At 55.7% G+C, this 20,573-nt stretch overlaps 1 protein-coding gene and 1 long non-coding RNA gene across 2 annotated transcripts; both read right to left on the minus strand.

The window, feature by feature from the left end:
* Positions 1-2,236: 2,236 nt before the first annotated feature.
* On the minus strand, positions 2,237-3,276 carry LOC137483781 (uncharacterized). Its single transcript, XR_011004641.1, has 2 exons — positions 3,246-3,276; positions 2,237-3,205 (listed from the first exon to the last, which is right to left on the minus strand). It is a non-coding gene; the product is annotated as an uncharacterized lncRNA (long non-coding RNA).
* A 1,701-nt stretch (positions 3,277-4,977) lies between these two features.
* MMD2 (monocyte to macrophage differentiation associated 2) lies at positions 4,978-19,556 on the minus strand. Its single transcript, XM_068207157.1, has 7 exons — positions 19,151-19,556; positions 7,398-7,479; positions 6,566-6,726; positions 6,408-6,482; positions 6,032-6,133; positions 5,667-5,736; positions 4,978-5,215 (listed from the first exon to the last, which is right to left on the minus strand). The coding sequence occupies exons 1-7, from the start codon at positions 19,195-19,197 to the stop codon at positions 5,012-5,014; spliced, it is 741 nt and encodes a 246-aa protein (XP_068063258.1). The 5' UTR covers positions 19,198-19,556; the 3' UTR covers positions 4,978-5,011.
* Positions 19,557-20,573: the final 1,017 nt, after the last annotated feature.

A 20,573-nucleotide genomic window follows, 5' to 3' on the forward strand; every position in this document is an offset into this window, starting at 1 on the left:
GGGTCTGTACTGGGAAGGGTCGGGATGAGGGAAGGGTCTGTAGTGGGAGAGACCGGGATGAGGGAAGGGTCTGTACTGGGAAGGGTCGGGATGAGGGAAGGAAGGGTCGGGAAGAGGGAAGGGTCGGGATGAGGGAAGGAAGGGTCGGGAAGAGGGAAGGGTCTGTACTGGGAAGGGTCGGGATGAGGGAAGGGTCGGGATGAGGGAAGGAAGGGTCGGGATGAGGGAAGGGTCTGTACTGGGAAGGGTCGGGATGAGGGAAGGGTCGGGATGAGGGAAGGGTCGGGAAGAGGGAAGGGTCTGTACTGGGAAAGGTCGGGATGAGGGAAGGGTCTGTACTGGGAAAGGTCGGGATGAGGGAAGGGTCTGTACTGGGAAGGGTCGGGATGAGGGAAGGGTCGGGATGAGGGAAGGGTCTGTACTGGGAAGGGTCGGGATGAGGGAAGGGTCTGTAGTGGGAGAGGCCGGGATTTGGGGAAGGGTCTGTACTGGGGAAGGATCAGGATGTGGGAAAGTTGGGATCTGGGGAAGGGTCGGCGCTGGGAAAGGGTCAGGTTGTGGGAAGGGTCGGGATGTAGGAAGGACTGGGATGTGGGAATGGGGTTCTGCCCCCCTCTGCCCCACTCTCTGAGACCCCACCTGGGGTCTCAGCACAGAAAGACATAGAGCTGTTGGAGCGAGGCTGTGAAGGTGCTCCAAGGACTGAAGCACCTCTCCTGTGGAGCCAGGCTGAGAGAGCTGGAGATGATCAGGACAGAGAAGAGAAGGCTCCAGGGAGACCTTAGAGCCTCTTCCAGTGCCTAAAGGGGCTCCAAGAAAGATTGAGAGGGACTTTGGGCAAGGAGTGACAGGACAAGGGGGAACGGATTCCCACTGACAGAGGACAGGGTTAGATGGAATATTGGGAATAAATTCCTGCCTGTGAGGGTGGTGATGCCCTGGCACAGGGTACCTAGAGTAGCCATAGCTGCCCCATCCCTGGAAGTGTTCCAGGCTGGGTTGGAAGTGGCTTTGATCAGCTTGGTCTAGAGGAAGGTGTCCTTGCCCATAGCAGGGGTTAGAACAAGATGAGTTTTAAGGTTCCTTACAACCCAAGCCTTTCTAGGATTCTATGAAAATGCCAGGGGCGAGCCAGGCAGGGCTCTGCAGGCAGCAGCCCCTCAGCTGCACAGGCTGGCTTTGGCCAAACAGGTTTTATCCAACCAGCTCCAGAGCTGACCTGGAGACTGCTGAGGGTGCACACAGGCTGGTGCCTGAAAGGAGTAAGGGATGGGTCATTATTGCACTGGGCAGTTGTTCAAGTTGAGGTGGTCACTGATGCTCTGCTTGCCTCGGTGAAAATGTCTCCTTTTGGTAAAAGGGTGTTTCCCTGTCCAGGGGTGCTCTGGGTGGGAAAGCAATTCTGCCACCCAGACACCCTCTGGGAACGACTGCACCAAAGCAAAGCAAAGTCAGGAGGCTTCCCAGTCCAGCCCCTTTGCCAGCAGCAAAGGAGTGATGAGCGAGGTGGAAGTTGTGGGTCAGGTTTTGGGGTGAGTTCAGCTGCCCCTGGAAGCAGGGAACCCTCCCTGGCTTTCTGGAAAAGCTGCTGAGCATGGCAGCCTGGGGGCAATGCAGCCCTGTGTAATTATGGCAGAGAGGGCAGACAGTGGATGTGCAGAGCCCAGGCCAGGCAGCTCCAGCACGGGGGCAAATTCTCCCCCTCCAAGAGGAGCCAGTGCCCACGGGAGAGGCTGGTGGGGTGGTGGGTTTGCCCTGTGGGGTCAGCAGGGAGCTGTGCTTACCCCCTGCCCAGTCTGCCACAGATTTTCTCCTCCTCCGTGGCTCTGGCATCCTTCATCCCCCTGCAGTGCCAGCCCTGGGGCTCCACACCTCAACCTCTGACTCAGCCACGGAGGAGGGGAAATGGCAGGGCTGGAGCAGGCGTGGAGGGCTTTGAGCTGAAACTGCCGTGGTGAGATGCTGATGAGTCTTCAGCCAGCACCTCTGGGCACAGGGGCACTGTCAGCAAACTCGCTGATTTGTTTATTTTGTTTGTTTGTTTGTTTGTTCAGCAGCTGGCAATGCCATCCCTGCACCAAGGTGAGTCCGTGCTCAGCATCCCAGCGCCTGCAGTTGGTTGAGTGGCTCCTCTCCTCACCAGGGAGCAAAGCCATGGGGGATGAGTCAGATAGAAAATGAGTTTACTTCCAGATGCTGCAGGGGAACTAATTTTGATTTAACAAGCACGCAAGAGTGAGGTATCTTGAGTTTTTATTTCGATCCTACTCAACAGGAAACAACATCCACTAGCGTTATCTTCCTTACATTTGTTTGTATTTGACCCAATACTGTGTTAAATATAAAATACTGATTGAACAAGGATGGATGGTGAAAAATATAAGATGCTAAAAAGAGCCCTCGAGCCCTCCTCCACAAACATCCTGAATGTTACGAGTCACTTAAAATTAGTATAAAATAGGAGGACAAGCCAAAAACTTGCTCTGTGTCCCCCATGCTTTGCACGGGGAGGATTTAGGAGCAAGAGAAGAGGGGGAGCCTCTCCGTTACAGAGAAGCCCCCTCTGCAAACCCAGGCTGAAGGCAGGGTGGCGATGTTCCCAACAGAGCCCGGCCATCCATTCCTGCCCAGGTGTCCTGCCCTGGATTTTCAGCAGGAGGCTGAGATGAAGCAGCCTCAGGAAGGTCCTTCTGGCCCCTTCCTGTGACTCAGGAGCCCTTGGGACAGATTTAGGGCCAAAAGACCACAAATGGCAGAACAGTTTCTGAGAAAAATTCCTTGGGATGAAGCCATCACGGGCATGGTGGTGGTCCCTGGGCATCCTCAGCCCCTGCCAGGGGACATTTGCCCGTGGCTGGGAGTGTTGTTTGCCTGGTCTGACCCCAGGGTGGTTCCCTGTGGCATTTGGTGACAGAGAGGGAGGAGAGCTGAAGTTGTCACCGTGCCCCACGGTGGCTCTGGGAACCTGCTCCCCTAGACTCAGTGAAAATTGAAGCAGGTGTTTGTGAAGCTCTGGCTGCCCTCCATGTGCTTCACGGGGTCCTCACACAAGCCCTGTGAGGTAGGTCAGGGTCTTCGCCCCCATTTTACAGATGGGGAAACTGAGGCACAGAGAAAGATAATGACTTGCCAGACAGAAAATATGGCATCTCCCATTCTGGGACCTCTGTATCCTGCTATTCCAACCCTGGATATGCTCCATCAGCTGCTGGTTACTCACAGCTTGTCCTTCTCCACCTCTCCACCTGCAGCAGGTGACAGGGCCAGGGCTGGGCAGAGCAGCAGCAGAGTCTGGGCTCACACCAGCTTGTTCACCCCTGTCCCTAAGACCACCCGTCACCCCAAGGACAGTCCCAGCCCAAAGGCTGCTTTGGGGTGCCCTGGGCACAGACCCCCAGCAGTCCCATGCCAGGCTGGGGTGCCAGGTACAGCTCCCAGAGCCTTTTACAGGAACCTTCTGCCTGTGGCAGTGAAAACCCAGCAGATATTTTTGCCAGCCTGCTAACCACAGCCACCACGTCAGGAGGGGGTGAGTATCCAGAGGCTTCCTCTTTGGTAATTTGCTGCACAATGGCACAGCCCTGGAGAGCCAGTCCTGGGGTGCCACAGGCTGGGGGGCCTAAGCTCTGCTCAGCTCCCTGGAATGCTGCTGGAGAAGCAGGAGATGTGGGATGGTGGCCGTAAATCTCCTTCACTCCCCACATCGTGCCAGAGGCTGCAGCTGTGATTAATCAAGGGCCAAAAAGAGGTGATGGGCAATTGATTATTTTGGAGGCTGATGGGGAAGGTGCAGGCACCGCCCAGCACACACCACACCCTCCTGGCTCCAGCAGCTCTGCCAGGGTGTTTGGGGAGCAGGATCAGGTGTGGTTTTGCCATTCTGCTGCTCCCAGCAGCTGGCTGGGTGTTCCATGTCTCATTGGCCACTGTGTGGCCATGGTTAGGCATCTGAAAACTGAACATCACTGGGATCTCCCCATCACAGCTCACACCCAGGCTTCCTGTGGATGCATTCCTGCCCTGCAGCAATCCTGGGAATGCCAGAAGTCTTTCCAAAAGTGGAATTAAATCTGATGAGCAATAGGTTCATCCGCAAAATGGGAGCAGAGAAGGCAGGCAGCCCCGTGATCCCAGTTCAAGGAGGTTCTCTTCCCTCCCTCGAGGACAAAGGGAATCCCCTGAAGCGGATGGGCTGACCCCAGCCAGGGAGATGCCAGGAGCTGGATCCCAGCTCTGCTCCCTGCTGAAGGCACACGTGCAGCAGGGCCTGGGAGCAGGGCTGTGCTTCAGGCTGCCACTGGCAGCAGGCTGGAGAGGAAAACCAAGCACTCCAGGGAGAAAATGTCCATAGGGGATCCCAGGGATGTACCGAGTTGTGCACTTCATATTGGCTTACAGAAAGGGTTTCCCAGTGCTCAGGGACTGGGATGCCCTGGAAGAGATTCAATTTTCAATCTCTTGTAAGGCTTGTTGAGTATGGACCCTCCCCTCAAGGGCTTGGGATGGAGCTGTTTATGCTGACAGGATTTAGGATGATTTAGGAGCCAGTCCAGGTGGTGCAGGGGTGTCACCACATCCCTCTCCACCACTGGGTCTCTCCCCTCATCCTGACTCCTCCAGTCCCCTCAGTGGCACACTCTAAGGACTCCAGTAGCCAAACCCAGGGTGTCATAGCCAGGGGTGTGTGGGGCCAAGGTGCCCAGCCCCATGGGATGCTCAAGACCAGGTGAGTGAGTGAAGCTCCCAGCGAATGGTCACTCCTACCACCCACAGCCCAGTCAGTCACTGTGTTCTGAAACCTTTGCCTAAAAAAATAAACAGTTCCCAAGGTTAAAAAATCAAAATATTTAAAATCAGCCTCCAGGCTCTCCTGTTTGTGTGGGAAGGGCACCAACAGCTGCTGTCCACGGGGTGAGGGGGTGGCTTGGGGCGAGCCCATGGTGCAGGCTGTGTCCCCGCTGCCCTCTGTGTCCTCACGTGCCAGGTGGCACAAACAATGTCTTTAAGGCTTCTACCGGGAGGTTTTGGTGTCCAGCGCTCCGGGCCGGTACAGGTACCTCCAGATGGCATAGTAGTGGATGCCAGCTCCGATGGCCACGAAGAGGTGCCAGATGGCGTGGGCAAAGGGGATGCGGCCGTCGCTTTTGAAGAACACCATGCCCAGGCAGTAGAAGAAGCCACCGGCCACCAGCTCCAGGAGGCCGTCCCTGTTGGGCTGGGAACAGGCAATGCTCAGTGAGGCCAAGGGGTGTCTGCCCTCCCCCACCACCCCACTGAGACCAGAAGTGGTGTCCAGCTGCAGCTCTGGACTTCTCTGCCTTCTGCTACACCCTCCTCTCCAACAAGAGAGCAGGGACCCAGCAGCCCTGGGAGAAATGGAACTAGATGATCTTTAAGGTCCCTTCCAATTCTATGATTCTGTGATCCTACAATTTCCAAACAACAGAGCCCAGGAAGGAGAGCCAGGAGAGATGCACGTGGTGCCTGCTGGACACCCAAAGCACCTGCAAATCCAAGGTGAGCCGCGTTGTATCAGGGATGGCTTTATCCCTCACGCAGCATGGAGACTGCACCAACCCACCACAGACACACTGTTCCAGGTCTTCAAATCCCTCCTGGGATTTGTCCCTCACGCTGAGCCCAAGTGCTTCCCAGCAGGGGCTTACCATGGAGAGGATGACCAAGGCGGGGAAGAAGCCCATGATAACGTAGCACACCAGCTCCACCAGCTTGTACCTGCGACAGACAGAGAGGCAGCTTGGAGCAGGACACAAGGAGGTTGAGTTTTATGCTTGAAATTTCCGCAGCAGTGCTACGGGGAAAGGGGTGGCAGTGCCATCACAGCAGGTCCCACCTCCTCTTGTGTGGACTGGCTTGGGACCTGGCGCTTGGGACTTCGGGGTGGCGTCTGGGGCCTTTGGCTTTTTATTTGGTGCCACCACGTGGAGGAAGCAACTCATGGCAGCGTGTCCCTGCTCCGTGCCCCGGGTCCCACGCAGCCTCCGGCTCAGGGCCGGGTGCAGGCACTCACCGCTCATGGAAGAAGAAAACGTAGACGGTCCCGATGGACGCCATGATCCAGATGATCCAGCGCATGTGGGAGGCCCAGGGACCCAACTCCCTCAGGTTCAACCTGCAAGACCCAGGGCTATGGTGAGGTGGGTCTAAGGCAGCACCCTGGACTGGGCTCAGCCCCTCACCCCTGTGGCTGTCCCACCACAGGGTCTTCCCAACTTGTAACTTCCAGAGGCTGAAATCCATAGGATGGGAAGGTTTTGTGGAAAGGGGTGAGGTACAACCTCGAGAAGAAGCAAAGCCAGAGTGGGAAACTCTATTTGTTGGAACCAGGATGACTTTTTTCCCCTCCAGTGGGGCCAGGTGAAGACCCCCTGCCAGCAGCAACTCACCAGGGAGCGTAGGATGCGGCGATGAAGAAGTAGATCACCATCCTGTCAAACATGTGTAGGCAGTGCTCCACAGTCCTGCAGGACGGACAGATGGGTCACAGCACTGGGGCATCTGGACCCTCCCCCCTTCCCAAGCCCTGAGCAGTCAAGGATGGTACCTGAGATGCCTCTTCTTCCAGGAGATGGTGTGGAAGATGGTGGAGACAATGAAGAGGCTGGACAAGCCAAAGCCATAGATCCAGGCTGAGATGGTTTCCCAGTGGTCATCAGAGAGGATGTAGAGGATGGAGCTGCCGAGGATGCTGGGCAGAATCCAGAACTGGAAGGGCAAGCAAACCCACTGTTGACTCTCTGCATTTCCATTGAGCAGCTACAGTAGAGCCTCCACTTTTCCTTTTAGGTGTTTCTTTAGCTTCTGGTCAAAGCTACCATCCTGAAGGTGCACCTCCCTGCATAGTGCAGCTCCAAAATAGTTTGTCCAGAAGGTAGGGAGGAGGAGGAGGAGGAAGGCACAAGGAGGATGACTGTCTCTGAGTCATCTCCCAGGACTCAGACTGGGAATTGTCAACTCCCAAAAGAAACCCTGATGAGGGGAGAGGTCCCTCCCACTGCTACACAGGCAGCCCCATAGGCACCTGTCACAGCTCTTGCTGTGAAACAATCCATTTTAAGGGAGCTTTGAAAATACTCCTGCCCCACCAAGCGCACAGCCAGCTTCCACAGGGACATGAGGCCACAGTGGGGGAGAGCAAGGGAGGTGCAAATCAACTTCCCAGGGCAGGGAGAACATCCCAATCCCCAGAAGTTAGGGCAGGGAGAACATCCCAATCCCCAGAAGTTTGCAGGGCACATCTGCCTCACCACAGCCCTCAGCCTCTCAGTGACTGCCCCAGGGCTGAACACAGAGGTTTTTGGGTGTCCCTTGAGGTTTCTCAGTGGATCCCCAGAGAGATGAGCACCATCCTCCCTCACCCAGGGAGAGGGACTCACAGCGTGGGTGGCACAGTTGGCTGCATGCTCGTATTCCGTGGGCTGGTACCTGCAGTTGGACGGGACACGGTGATTCATGAACCTGCAGAGAGAAGCAGGGAGAGAAACACACTCAGGGGACAGGGATGGAGCAAAACCCTCCTGGAGGGGTCTGCACAGGGCCACCCCCAGCCTGCAGCCCTACCATGGCTCAGCTTTGCTCCAGCTGCCCTGCAGAAGGGACACCAGAGCGCAGCATGTCCATCTGTCTGTCCCCAAGTGCCAGGTCCCCAGGTCTTGCTCAGCCATGGCTGAGGCTGAAGCAGCTCCTGAGAGCTGCTGTTGCTTGGAGAGTAGAATGCAGGAGCCAGCTCTGCCAGTTGCTGTGGGCAGAAGTGGGAAGAGCCCCAGCAACAAAGAGGAAATACAGGGTAGTGGGCAAACCTGTGGGACCCCCAACCCATCCAGGGTGACGCCTTCATGTCACAGCAGCATGCCCAGCTCCAAAAAGAGTATCCCTGCAATGCCTTTGGTTTCTGGGTACCACCTGCATCTACCCCCTGCCCCCAGGGTTGCACATCCCAACACAGATTGCTGTGGGGAAAAGCCTACTGCCCTCCCTTGGAAGCCTGCATCTTTATTTCAGTTTCTCTTAGTCTTAGGAGGCATCAGCTTGCTCTTGGCCTTCACAGGAATGCATCGATTTCCCCTGCTGGACCAACAGACAGCGATAAAAAATCGTGTCACTCCATTGCTGGGTGTGTAACAACAAACTAAACGTGCATCCGGGATAACAGCTCCGAGCAAAGCCTCGTTCACCACCCTCTTCTGGCAGGAGACAGCAGTGGAGGCTTAGCAAAGGGAATGAGAAACAGGGAAATGGTGAGGGTTCCTTCCCTGCTCCTGAGAATCAGGGGTTTTAAGACTTTTCCTGCTGCGGCTCAGGTCAGGACGGCCGAGCCGAGCAGGGGCCGGCAGGGCTGCTTGGCAGGACCTGGGCTCATTGCTTTGTGACCCTGTTTGCCCCCAGCTCCAGCACCATCTGCGGCGTTTCACAGCTGAGTTGTGCCCAGCAAAGGGGCTCAAGGGCTGGCAAGACCTTGCTGCTGGGCACAGGGTGATGCTTCAGGCCAGGATGCTTGGAAAAGCAGGAAAAGTCCCCTCTCCCTGTCCCCAAGCCACCCACGCCTGTGTGGACTCCTCTGCCATCTCCTGCCTGCTTGGCCCCACTGCCTGAGCCTCCACCTGTTAAAACTGAGCCACGATGGATTAAATAGCTCAAATGACAAGGATTTGGTGTGGGGGGAATTGTGCAACCACAGCACAGTAAGGGGCACCCCAGCAGGTGACAGCGACAACCCACAGTGGGGCCCTGTCCCCAGCCCCTGCCCTGCCACGCCTGCTGCCAGACCTTGGCACTGTGGGAAGAGATTCATGGTCCTCATCACCAAAAAATGTCTGGAATAAAGAAAGGGAATGGAGGGGTCAAGCTGCCACTTCTCTGCTCACCAAGGGCTCACACGGGGTAAATGGGGGCTCAGCAGGGCTGGGAAGAAGCTGGGCATCCCTAGGGACATGGCTGTACCCAGAGCACCGTCACCTCCACCCCAGGGACACCAGGGATGCCCTCCCCATCCTGCCACCCCAGCCACAGGGCCTGGCAGGGCTGCCTGTGCTGGAGCCATGTCCCCCTGGCAGGAGGACGTTACTGTCCCCGGCGTTGCCAGGAGACTGTCCCCAGCTCCCCTTCACTGTCTGCTTCCCTTTATTTTCCCTTTTAATAATCAGAAGGAGGGGGGAAGAGGGGAGGCCAGACGTCCACATGACGTCACAGTTGCTGAGGAAACACGTTCAAGGCCTTTTCCTTGAATTTATTGATTTTAACAAAGCCTGCTCCATCTCCCCTCTGCTCTGGCTGGTGCTGTTCAGAGCAGCAACACTGAACCAATTCCACAGCCCCCTCCCCTGGCCTGGGGGCTCCCAGACCCTTTGGGAAGGTTTCCCTGGGGTGAAAATATCCTCCCTAGCTCTGGCACAGGGGTAGAGAAGCTGGGAAGGACCACCCAAGCCATCTCCATGTAACAAGGTTGGAGAGCATTTATGTTCCTGAAGCTCAGAGCCGTGCTGGTGTGGGGCACCACAAACTCCTGCTTTTCCCAGAGGGACAGTAGCCTTGAGGAGGAACTTTTTTTTGACCTGGGGAGAGATTGCTCTTATTTTCCTGCCCCGCTTTCTAGTTAGCATCATGCTGTGGATGGTGGGAAGCGGAGCATCAAGGATGTGGGACCTGGTGGGTCAGCCTGAGCCCCACTTTTGGGACCTGCATTGTGTTTTGGGGCTAATTTGGCATATTTCTGTGGTCCTCTATCCACTGTAGAAATGGGAGCAGCTGGTGTTGGCACATCTCCTGGCAAGGCAGGATAAGTACCTGGCTGCACCTCATTTCCCAGGGGTGCAGAGGTCATTTCCTCCCCTGCTCTCTTGGGATTTTATGGACCAGCTCGTGTCATCCCTGTACACACTGGCATGGATGGAGAGCAGGGCACAGGGAGCCCTGCAGCATTCCCAGCCTGCAGACAGTTGCCATACCAGTGTGCAGAACCAGCCTCAAACCACAGCTCCAGCCTGGACAGACAGCTGGATACACCTGGAAACAGCACTTGTGACTCTTGGGTGCAGGAAGCCACGAGCAGGTGTTTACACACCACTGGGTGCTCCAGTGCAGCTCAGAAGTGCTTCAGGAGGGCAAAATCCAAAAAGCACAGAGAAGTTCAAAGCCTCCTGCAGAGCAGGAGCAGGAGCATGTTCATTTCCAGGGATGGTGTGTGGGAAGCAGGGAGCCGAAGGGTTCCCGGGCACCTTCTCCTCCTGGCACACTCCCTACAGCTGGCTGTGTGAAGAGGGGGGCTGCTGAGGGTCTGACCAGGGGATATTCACAGCAGTCCCAGGGTTTTTGCCTGCCCTGCTTGTGCCTGCTTTCCCCTGGCCCCTTTCCCAGGGAGGGAGCCTGAAAAGGGCCAGTACAGCAGCTCTGGCCAGGGAAACAATGAGCCCCTTGTCCCTGGGCAAAGTGCAGAGCTGGCTTCCCAGGCCTGCTCCTTTCTCCCGCTCTTTCTCCCACTCTGTTGGGTTGGGTTTTTTTTTGGTTTTTTTTTTTTTAATATAGCTTTAGGGGTTTTTACTGAGTTCTTAAAAGAGTTTTATCCAAAAAAAAATTCCAGCCTCCAAAATGATGCAGATCTGCCTGGCTCTTGCTTTGCTGGGGTGGGAAGAAAGGAAGAAGGTAAGAAAGGGATATAGTTAAATTATTCCTCAGGAAGGCTCATGTGTTACTCTGAGCTATCCTGAGGGCACCAAGAGAATCTGAATCAGTCACTCCATGGTCACCACACACTCACACAAGCAGAGCCATGGGACACTTCCAGGAAAGCTGTCCCCTGCACACATGAGGGGAACGACCCCAAAAGAGACCCAAGCCAGTCTGCAATTTGGGGCAGATGGGGCTTAGCCCTACCTTTGACACAACTCCCTGGTTGGCCTCTGCACATCTCTTCATGTCCCTCTCACTCCCCTTTCTCCTCTCTCCAAGTGAGGATAATAATTTTGACAACCTTTATGCAAGCCAGTGGTGGATAATGTGAGGAGGCTGTAAAATGACCACTAAGATGTGGATGGGGAGGTGTGATCTGGATTTCTGCCCTTGAAAAGAGCTGCTCCAACACCTGCCCTTCCTGGCCCTGCCATAAATCAGGCTGTGCATGTCTGTGCACTGTGGGCTGGGTGCCACGGGGACACATGAGCAGTCAGCAAGTCCAAGGTTATCCCAGGTGATACAAATCTCCCCAGAGCAGCTCACCTCTACAGGTTTCACCTACCAGTGGCTTATAAAAGGGCTGGGCTTGCTCAGGAGTGGCCCAAAGCCTGTGGAGATGGATTTGCTGTGCATCCACCCTCCTGCCCAAGGAGCTGGGGCTTTTCCAAGCTGTGTTCCCTGCAGGGCAGTTCTTGGGATCTGGCTGCAAAGGGAGATGATTTCTCCTTCCTCTTGTGACTGGATGTCACAGCTGCTTTTAAAGAAGCAGAGGAAGATCCTGGTGGTGGTCAGAGAGGGAGGCTTGAGGAAGAATTTGCTGGCTGTTGATCAGCAGTGGTGGGAAGTCCTGCTGGGGCTGCCCCTTGGTAGAACAAGTGTTGTGATGCCTGGGGTGTCAGTGATGGAGCAGATGTGTCCCTGCAGGGCAGACTGGCCTCTCACTCTTCAGTGCATGGCCTGGGTTTGCTCTGACTGCCCCAAGGCTGCACACCCAGCACAGACGTCAGGGCTTGTTCCCGGGGCTCGTGCTCACGTGGGAGCTGCTGTGGTGGCATCCCCGTAAGCTGGGGCTTGGCAAGTGCTCTGCCTCTGATCTGGAATCTGGTAATGCTCCAGCTGCATCCCTGGTAAGAGGCTTCAATCCCTTGAGCTCCTCTGTGGTCTGTAATTAGCTGAGTCCTGGGGAGCTGTGTGTGCTGGCGTGGGGCCTGCCTGCTGTTTATGTACAGCACACCATCGCAGGGCTCACGAGATGCAGGACCACGGGGAAATACCCACCTTGAACCCAGGAGATCCCCCAGATTGTACTGCTTTATCCAGCCCAGGAGCACTCGTGGAATGCTGCTTTTCCTTCCTACCCACTGACTTGGGAACGTTTGCCACTGGGAAGCAGAAAGGCCAAGGCCGGCGCTGCCCGGCAGTGCCATCTGCAGAGCCACCCACACGGGCACGGCGTGGCACCCGCGGGGAGCTGAAGCCTCCCCTCCGTGCCCATTCCTCGGAGCCTGCTCGCTCCCACGCACGCAGATGGCACCGCCGCTTTGCAAAGCTGAGCGGAGCCTGCTGGAAGCTCGGGGGCAGCTCCTGGGGCCAGGGGAGATGGGGCAGACCTGGCCTTGGGCCCCTCCTGTGAGTCCAGCCCAGCCGTGGGAGAGGGGCAGGAGGGCTGATGGAGCAGGACAACTCAGTGCTTTCTTTTGTCACACTTCCTAGCACAAGGAGCTGGCAGCTTGGGTTTGGAGCAGGAAATGGAAGGGTTATTATCTAAGCCAGCATTTCCCTACCTTTCTCATGGGTAAATACACCAGATTTCTGGAGTAACCCACCCAGATTCCCCTGGTGCAAGCCTTGCTTCCACAAAGCGAGTCAAAAGGGGCAGCAGATCAAATCATCATCCATCACCTCATTCCTGCCATCCCAGTTTTGCTCATTCCCAGCACTCTGATGTGTTGAGCACCCTGGGCTGGCTGTGGACCATCCCCTGGCACTACACAACCTGCATGCCCTGAGGAACGATGAGCAAGGGCTGCTGCTGACTTAAAAGTGCTCCCAGAGAGGGACTGTGTGCTCAGCCAGGTCCGTGCTGTACCTGGCTCTGAGCCACAGGCACAGGTGTCCCCTGAGAAGGGACAGAGCAGGCAACCCCCTGACACACCCTGCTGCCTCAGAGGGTGCAGGAGGGAATATGCTGCTGTTCCCCTGAACATACCCAGGGCAAATTCAATTCCTTTCTTGCTCAGGGACAACCACAGGAGGCTCCAAGCCAGGCTGGATGCAGGCATCGACCATTTCTGCGCCCACAAGAGCCCACGTACACCCAGCAGGGCTTGGTTGGTGGTGGAAGCTCAGCAGTAATTCCCAACAAGGTGCTAACTGTCCATATTTCCATCCTGTGGGCAGGGATATTTCTTTTACTCCCCAGCTCTCTGTGTAGATGGTATCTCTAACTCTTCCAAGGTAATTCAGGACCCTGCAACCACAGCAGGGCTGTTTGTTTATTCACAACAGATGGGATTGGTGAGTGTTTCCCAAATTACTTTCTGAGCTGGGACTTCTTGTTTCATTTGGTACTCATGAGACATCCAACAACAGCTGATTAGTCACAAAATGACTCTGATGTCTCAGGTGTTTTGTGAATGTTGGAAGGACTGTTTCCAGAACTGCAAATCCTCTATTATTCATTAATTTCTTGTTTGGAAAGTCATTGTGCATGTTCCTTGCTGCCTTGCCTTGAGCAGGGAGTTAGTGGCATAAATCCTGAGCTGGCTCTGCCTCTTTAACTGCAGCAGCCCAAGGTGGGCAGGAGTGAGTGTGACCACTGGATCCTGTGCCTGCTGGCAGAGGATTCGGATAGTTTGAGGGCTGGAGCTTTCCCAGCCTCTAACCCTGGCTGTGACTGTGAAATACATGGGCAGGTGAGCGTGTCCCAGGTTCATAAAATCTCCCCACAGCATGGCCTGAGAGACACAGCCAGGCTCTCATTTGGGATTCCCAGATGCTGCTCAAGTACAAATCACATCTGTAAATTATTCAGCAAATGCCTCTGGACAGCGAAGGCACAGAAGGAAAATCATGTATTTCACACCAAGCATGCAGATAGTAAGATTTCCATTAGTATTACTTACAACAGAGAGCAGGGCTGTGCCTAATGCTGCTGTGCCAGCCAGTGCTACCAGCACAGAGAGAAGCCAACTCCTTGCCCTGATAATCTCTTTCTGCGTAAAATCCTTTCTTCAGCAGCAGCAAATCTGGGCTGTAAACTCAAACAGGAGCACAGAGTTGACTCCAAATTCTCCTGAAGGTCAGCACTGCTTGGCTCAGCTCAGTGGTCTCTGACTCATCCACCAGGAATATGACACCTGTGGTATCGTGTTATCATGAGAGGTTCAGTGTTATCACAGAGAGCCCATCAGGCTCTGGACTTCCACTGCATGAAAACGTTGAGTTTGTCACACCTGGAGAGAGCTGATCTGTGTGCTTGGCCATGTCTCCTCTGCCTTTCTCAGACCCAGACCTGGCAGCAGCATCTCTGCCGACTCAACAAAACTCGTGCAGCTGCAGCCAGGCACCCCTCAAGAGTGAAGGACTGGAATAAGTTGTGCTCTTTTTCCCTTCCTTTCTTTGGGAGTTGTACTTGTTGGCATGGCTTTGTCTCACTGTGGAGCTGGGGGTGTGGGAAGGGAGGAAGAGGAGGGGAGGCCAGCCCAGGACCCGCCCTGGCAGAGCCCCATTTCTCACAGTCACTGACCTGCCGGGCTGGGCAGTGGCTTGAATTTCCCATGGGCTGTGTTGGCTGCTACCTCGTGAAGCTGGACACAGCAAACTGTGCCAAAGAATCACATCAGGCTGATATCCAACACCAGCTGAAGGAGGGGAAAGATCATGTGTTTCCCAGGCAGCCAAGAGACCGTCCTTGCCCCAAAAGCACAAGGCATGGGGCTTGGTTTGCCCACTCATGCACACCTTCAGTGTGGTTGTCCCACCTAAGCCTGTCCTGCTGGGTGCCCCAGCCCTTACAGAGGATGGAACAAGGCAGTCTGAGTGGATATCCCATTAAAAATGCTGCTCTGAGAGCTTGTTGCCTTCCAAATACCTGTCTCCCATTATGCACCCTGAGCTACATGAGGTAACTCCTACTGGTGCCATTTTAAGAGGGTATCTGAGTCAAGCTGGCTCCACAAAGCAATGAGCATGGAATTGGTTGGTAACATCAGCTGATCCTGGTTTTCCCAGGCATTTTGGGGACTGCCCTATCTCTTGGCACAGCACCTTTTGCATTGGGGGGATCTGTCTGCTCAGCTGGGGACAGACTGGCAGGCCTTGATGGGGCTGGTGCTTGCAAGGTGAGCAGCCCCTGCCTCTTGAGGAGCTTCAGGCTGTGGTATCAACACTGAAAGCATTTCCCATCTCACTGCTTCATCCCACATGGGCTGTGGGGGAAGCAGAGCTCTTGGAAAGCATCTTGGAGTGGGTGGGAGCAGGCAAGGGCTGCTCGTGTTTTCATGGCAAAACAACGGGGAACAGGTCTTCCCAATGTGGTTGCTCTGTCCAGGCTGTCAGCCTGGCATTGTTTTACTTGTGTTTGGAGTCTGAGCACCCCAACATTTCCTATTCCTCCTATTCCTGCTGGTTTTCCTCTTCCTGTCTTGGCCAGAGATGCTGGAATAGCTGATGAATGAATGTCTCCGTGCTCAATAATTACAGGTGCAGAGAGAAACAAGGAAGGTCTTCCCAGCTGCCTCTCCCCAAATTCAGAGGATTTGGGTTTGAGCAAGTGTAGAGTTCAGACCTCCATCCCCTCATGCTGGTGAGGAGGTGGCAATGCCTGCATTACAGGCACAGGGAGGTGAGGACAAGCCTGGACCATGCACCTACAGAGGCCCCTGCTCCTGAGACACTAATGTGAATTTTCCCATCTGCACCTCTTTGTGTTACCCCATGCAGGGCAAGCCAAGCAAACACAGTAAGATTTAGAGCCTTTACCATGAACAAGTCAAAGGAGCTGCTATCAGCTTGTGAGGATGATTCAGTGCCCTGCAGCTCCCAGCAAAGCCCTCTCCACTGCTGCTCCCGAGATGCTGAAGCTGGCTGGATACAGCAGTTCCCTGATTAATCATGTTTCCTTCCAATTACAGCTCCGAATGGCCAAGATCTGGGAAGCATTCAATGTCCCCACAGGGAACTGCTCAGCCTCATGGGCAGGAAGGACCAGACCGTGTTTGAGTTAAAACTGGGCCAAAAGGGGGTCAAAGCTGGTGGTGGGGGTTAAGGAGAGTTTGGTTACCAGGTCAGTGTAACCTGACCAATGAGCCCAGTGATAAGGATGCAGCTTGGTCTGGGAGGGACCCAGCACCGTTTTGGCGAGCTGGGAGGAAGAGTGGAGGGGGAGGGGAGGAATAACCCTGTGGTGGCTGGATAAAGCCGGAGGAATGACATCTGCTCACACTCTGTGCTGTGCTGGTGTCGTGGTTAAACTTGGCCTGTGGGGCAGGAGATGGATATTGCTTGTCAGGGTTGTGAGTGACAGGGAAAGCCTTGCAGCAACTGTGCTTTGAAATTCCATTTCCCCACGGTGTCAGCGATGGAAGAGCCTCCCGGGCCCCACAGCCGAGCAGAAACCATCGAGTTTCTCGTTTATAACCACAGCGTGCTCAAATGGCACTGCTTTGCACCCTGCTCCACCGTGGTGACATCCCCTCCCTTTGCTTTCCTCCCCTCTGCCCCAGCTCGAACTCTGCATCTCCAAAGCCCAGCCAGGAGGGATTTGGAGACAGCCTAGTGTCCCTCCAGCCCTGAGTTTTCTCCTGGCAGTTCACAGAACGTTCCCACATTGATCACGGCTTTTCATCTCTTTGTTCTCACACAACAGGTCTTTCATCACCACGCTGTGTTTTATTTATTCCTTTTGGTGAGTGTATCAATGGCCAAGTTCCTCCTTTCTTGGTCCTCGCTCAAAATTAGATAAATGACATGAAAAATGAAGCCTGCTCCAGTCTTTTCCTCCACAAGGAAAACTTTGATATTTTTTGTTTTTTTCAAGGAATACTATAAGTAAGGTCACATTCTCTTGAAAAGATGTTGCAAGATGGAATCATAGAATTGTTAAGGTTGGGCAAGACCTTGGAGATGGAGTCTGACCATATTCACCCCTAAAACACTTCCCCAGGTGCCACATCCACGTGTGTTTTTGAAAACTTCCAGGGATGATGATTCAGCCACTTCCCTAGGCAGCCTGTTTTAATCTTTCCTAATATCTAATCTAAACTTCCCCTTGTGCAGTTTGAGCCCATTTTGTCTTGTCCTGTCCCTTGTTCCGTGAGAGCAGAGCCTGACCCCCACCTCGCTGCACTCTCCTGTCAGGGAGTTGTGGTCACTGAGAAGGTCCCCTCAAGCCTCCTTTTCTCCAGGCTGAGCTCCCCACAGCTCCCTCAGCTGCTCCTTATCAGACTCGTGCTCCATTATCCTTCTCTGGACTTGCTCCAGCACCCTACCATCTTTCCTGTAGTGAAAACTGAACACAGGATTTGAGATGCTTCTGCTGCCTTGAGGGACATGTGCCACCATGAGTCCCCTGGTTTCTGCTCGCCCCAGTTCCCACCTCAGAGCTCAGCTGAAAGAGCATCCCTGGCACAAAGGAAGAAGCAGCTTTAGGGTTTCTTTTGGGATATGCCCCAGCAGAGCATTTCCATGGAGAGCAGAGCTGGTGTGCACAGAGGGAGGGGGGACGGGGATTATCCCACTGTTATTTTTGAGCACTGGGCTAAGAGGATCTCTGCGATGATACAGGAAGCCCTGGGTTAGCATCACGTGCTGGTGACTTTCTTGGGGTGAAAGCCAAGGGAGCACCCATCTCCTGCTGCTCCCCACCCAAGCCTGGCACACAGTGAGAGCTGGAGGATTCCCTGTGGATCTGACCCTCCCTGTGCCCCACAGCCCCTGCCCTGCATGTGAGCACCATCCCTGCAAGGTTCCCTGCAATGCCTCATCCCATTTAACAAGCTGTCTCCAGAAAGGACCACAACAAGGCTGGAGCATGCAGATTCAGGATAAATCAAGCAACAGGTTAGCAGATGGGTTCTGCTGGGGGAGGCTGATGTCAGTGGAGCAGCCCCTGATCTGCTGCCCAGTTCCCACAGAGCCTCTGCACCCCTGCCATGGGGTAAAGGTATGGTTTTCCTCCTGCTCTGGGGGGTACAGAGCTTTGCTCAGCTCCATTTCCCCCAGCTCTGTCCTTTGCATGCCAGCTGGGCAGGGGAGGGTGGGGGTGTAAAATCTTGAAATCTTCATTTTCACACGGTTTTGTACCAGACACTGTGCAGATCTGCTAGGTGCCTCCTGCCTCTCCCCCAGGCAAAGGTTATCAGGAGGCAGCTACAGCATCAAAAGGGTCTTTGAGCAAGTGCAGGTTTTGGAGATATAATCATGGACTTTCCCCATGGGACACCTGGAAGGAAAGGAGCTGTTGGCTGGAGGGGGTCAGAGGATGGTCTCTCATCCTTACCCAGCCCAGACAAACATCTCTCAGGGATCATCCTGCCTGGAGCAGGCAAGAAACACCATCACCACTTCTTTTCACACAAGTTTTTCTCTGGTATCTACCCCTAACAGGACCCCTGGGAGTCTGGAAGCGGCAGCACAGAGCTCAGTGCCCTCAGGAGCTGTGCCAGCCCGTGGGACCCTACACAGGCAGAAAAACATCCCCAGCACAGTCCCAGGGAGCTGGGAGCAAAGCCTGTCCTCGGGGCAAAGCTGGGCACCCCCAGCAGCCCGCGGTCCCCGTCTGTGCGGCACCCGGTGGCACCTGACTCATGCGGGGAGCCGAGGGCTGCGGGCAGGGCAGGCGTTGTCGCCGTGTCACCTGCCAGCTGTGTCCCTCCTAAAGGCCACATCTGATCCCGCAGCAGCGCGTGCGGCCAAGTGCCCTCTGACCTGTGCTCAGCAATCCTCAGGTTTCCCCTCGCACAGGTAACACCGTGAGGTTTCCTGCCTCACCTGAGCTTTTCAAACAAGTCCCGGCTGCTGCTGGAAAACCTCCCTGGGGATTTCATGGAGGGGAGAGAAGGATCCACCAGCCGTGCATCCCACTGTTGAGCCTGCGGGTCCAGGCTGGGAGAGCCACCCCGAGGGGGTTTCAGCGGGGTGCAGCGGGACCCTGGATAACATCGGTCCCTCCATGGGGGGTTTGGAGCCAGAGCTACGGGCTGTTCCCTCGGGAAGGCAGGATCCTGCTCCCCCGGCAGCGGGCAGTGAAGTTAGACCCAGCGAAAGGCAGCGAAGGCTCCCAAGGATGCTGAGAATCCTTTAGGGATGCAGAAAAGCAGGTAGCCGAAAGCCCAGCCCGCACTTGCCCTGTGCTTTGAGGCACTCAGCAGCTTCCGAAGATCCTCTCGGGCTCCAGCCGAGCCGAGCCCGGGGAGGGGTTGGGGCTGTCCGGGGGCTCCGCGAGCACCGGGGGATTTACCTGGCGTAGCGCGTCTTCTGGAAATCCAGGAGCCGGGACACGAACATCGCGGCGGTGCCATGGGGGTCCCGGGCAGCGGCGGCTGCTCAGCCCCGGGGCGGGGGGAAAGTGCCGCCCGGGGGAACGGCACCAACTCGCCGAGCTCCGGCGGCCGACGAGGAGAAGGAGCGGCCGGTCCAGCCCAGCCCAGCCCGGCCCGGCACGGCACAGCCCAGCCCGGCCCCGGCCCCCTCCCGCCCCCTCGGCTGCTCGGGAGAAGCGACACAGGCAAAACAAAGGCGACCTCCGGGAGGGGGGAGCCAGCCCCGCTGCCGCCCTCAGATGTGCAACGAGGAGGAGGAGGAGGAGGAGGAAAAAAAGAAAGGGGGGTGGGGGGGAATCCCTTCCAACTCTTCCCGGCCACAGCAACCTGCGCGATCTCCCTCCGCCCCCCGGCAGCTTTAAGCACAGCTAAAAATATCCCCCACCCTCCCCGCTGCCACCCCCGGGGGATCAAATAGCAGCAGATTTGAATTGAAAATGTGATTAAAGCATCGGGGAGGGGGAGAACGCCGAGTGCCGGCAGTCTGACGCTTCCCCTGGTACCCACCTGCTCCCCCCGGCCCCGCTGGCCACGGCTGGGTCCCCCCGAGGGTCCCCGAGACATCTCTGCCCCCACCCCGGGGCAGCGCCATCCCCAAGGAGCTGGTTTGTTTGGCTTTGCTTTTATTTATTTGGTTTTAATGGGGTTTTTTTCCCCATTATTTTCCAGAGGCCCCAGCTGGGGTGGGTGGCTCTGCCTCAGCCCCATCGTCGCGTGGTGCTCCTGGGAGGGGGCGCAACTCCAGCACCCCACCATCCCTCCCTGCTTGGGAGAAGGGGGACAAAGCAGCACGACAGCAAGGCAAGGATTAAGGACCCCAAAATCAGCTCATTTCCATCGTAAAGCCTTGCCTTCATCCCTCCCTCCTCTACATCGCTCAAGTAGGCTCCTGCAGGAGGTGACATCCCGAGGTACATCCGAGGTTGGGCAGCTCAGAGGGAAGATACAAAAGGTGATGGGGGCAGAGAGGTGTCATCCTTACCCTGGCTGTGCCAGGGACTGCAGGCACCCTCAGGCCAGCAGCTGAGGGACAAGAAAGGACAGGTCAGCAACACCTGGAGGAGCAGAGCCCTGGTCACCCCAAGAGCACCTCTCCTTGCTGAAGCTGTGGCAATGCTGAAGGTGGGACAGCTGAGGACATCTTGACAAGAAGGGTTGTGCTTGTATGGCCATTTCCATGGGAAATCCAGCACACACGGCCCTTCCAAAAGCCAAAAGGAAGGGATCCCTTCATTCAAGGTGTGAATTAATCCTGACACCCTCTGCAAGCCCTTCCAAAAGCAGCTCAATCCCTCAGGGGATGCTGCAGGTGCAGCTGCATTGTGGGGTGTCCCCCAGGCT

Source organism: Anomalospiza imberbis, chromosome 16 (assembly GCF_031753505.1).
Source record: "Anomalospiza imberbis isolate Cuckoo-Finch-1a 21T00152 chromosome 16, ASM3175350v1, whole genome shotgun sequence".
Classification (NCBI taxonomy): Eukaryota; Metazoa; Chordata; class Aves; order Passeriformes; family Viduidae; genus Anomalospiza; species Anomalospiza imberbis.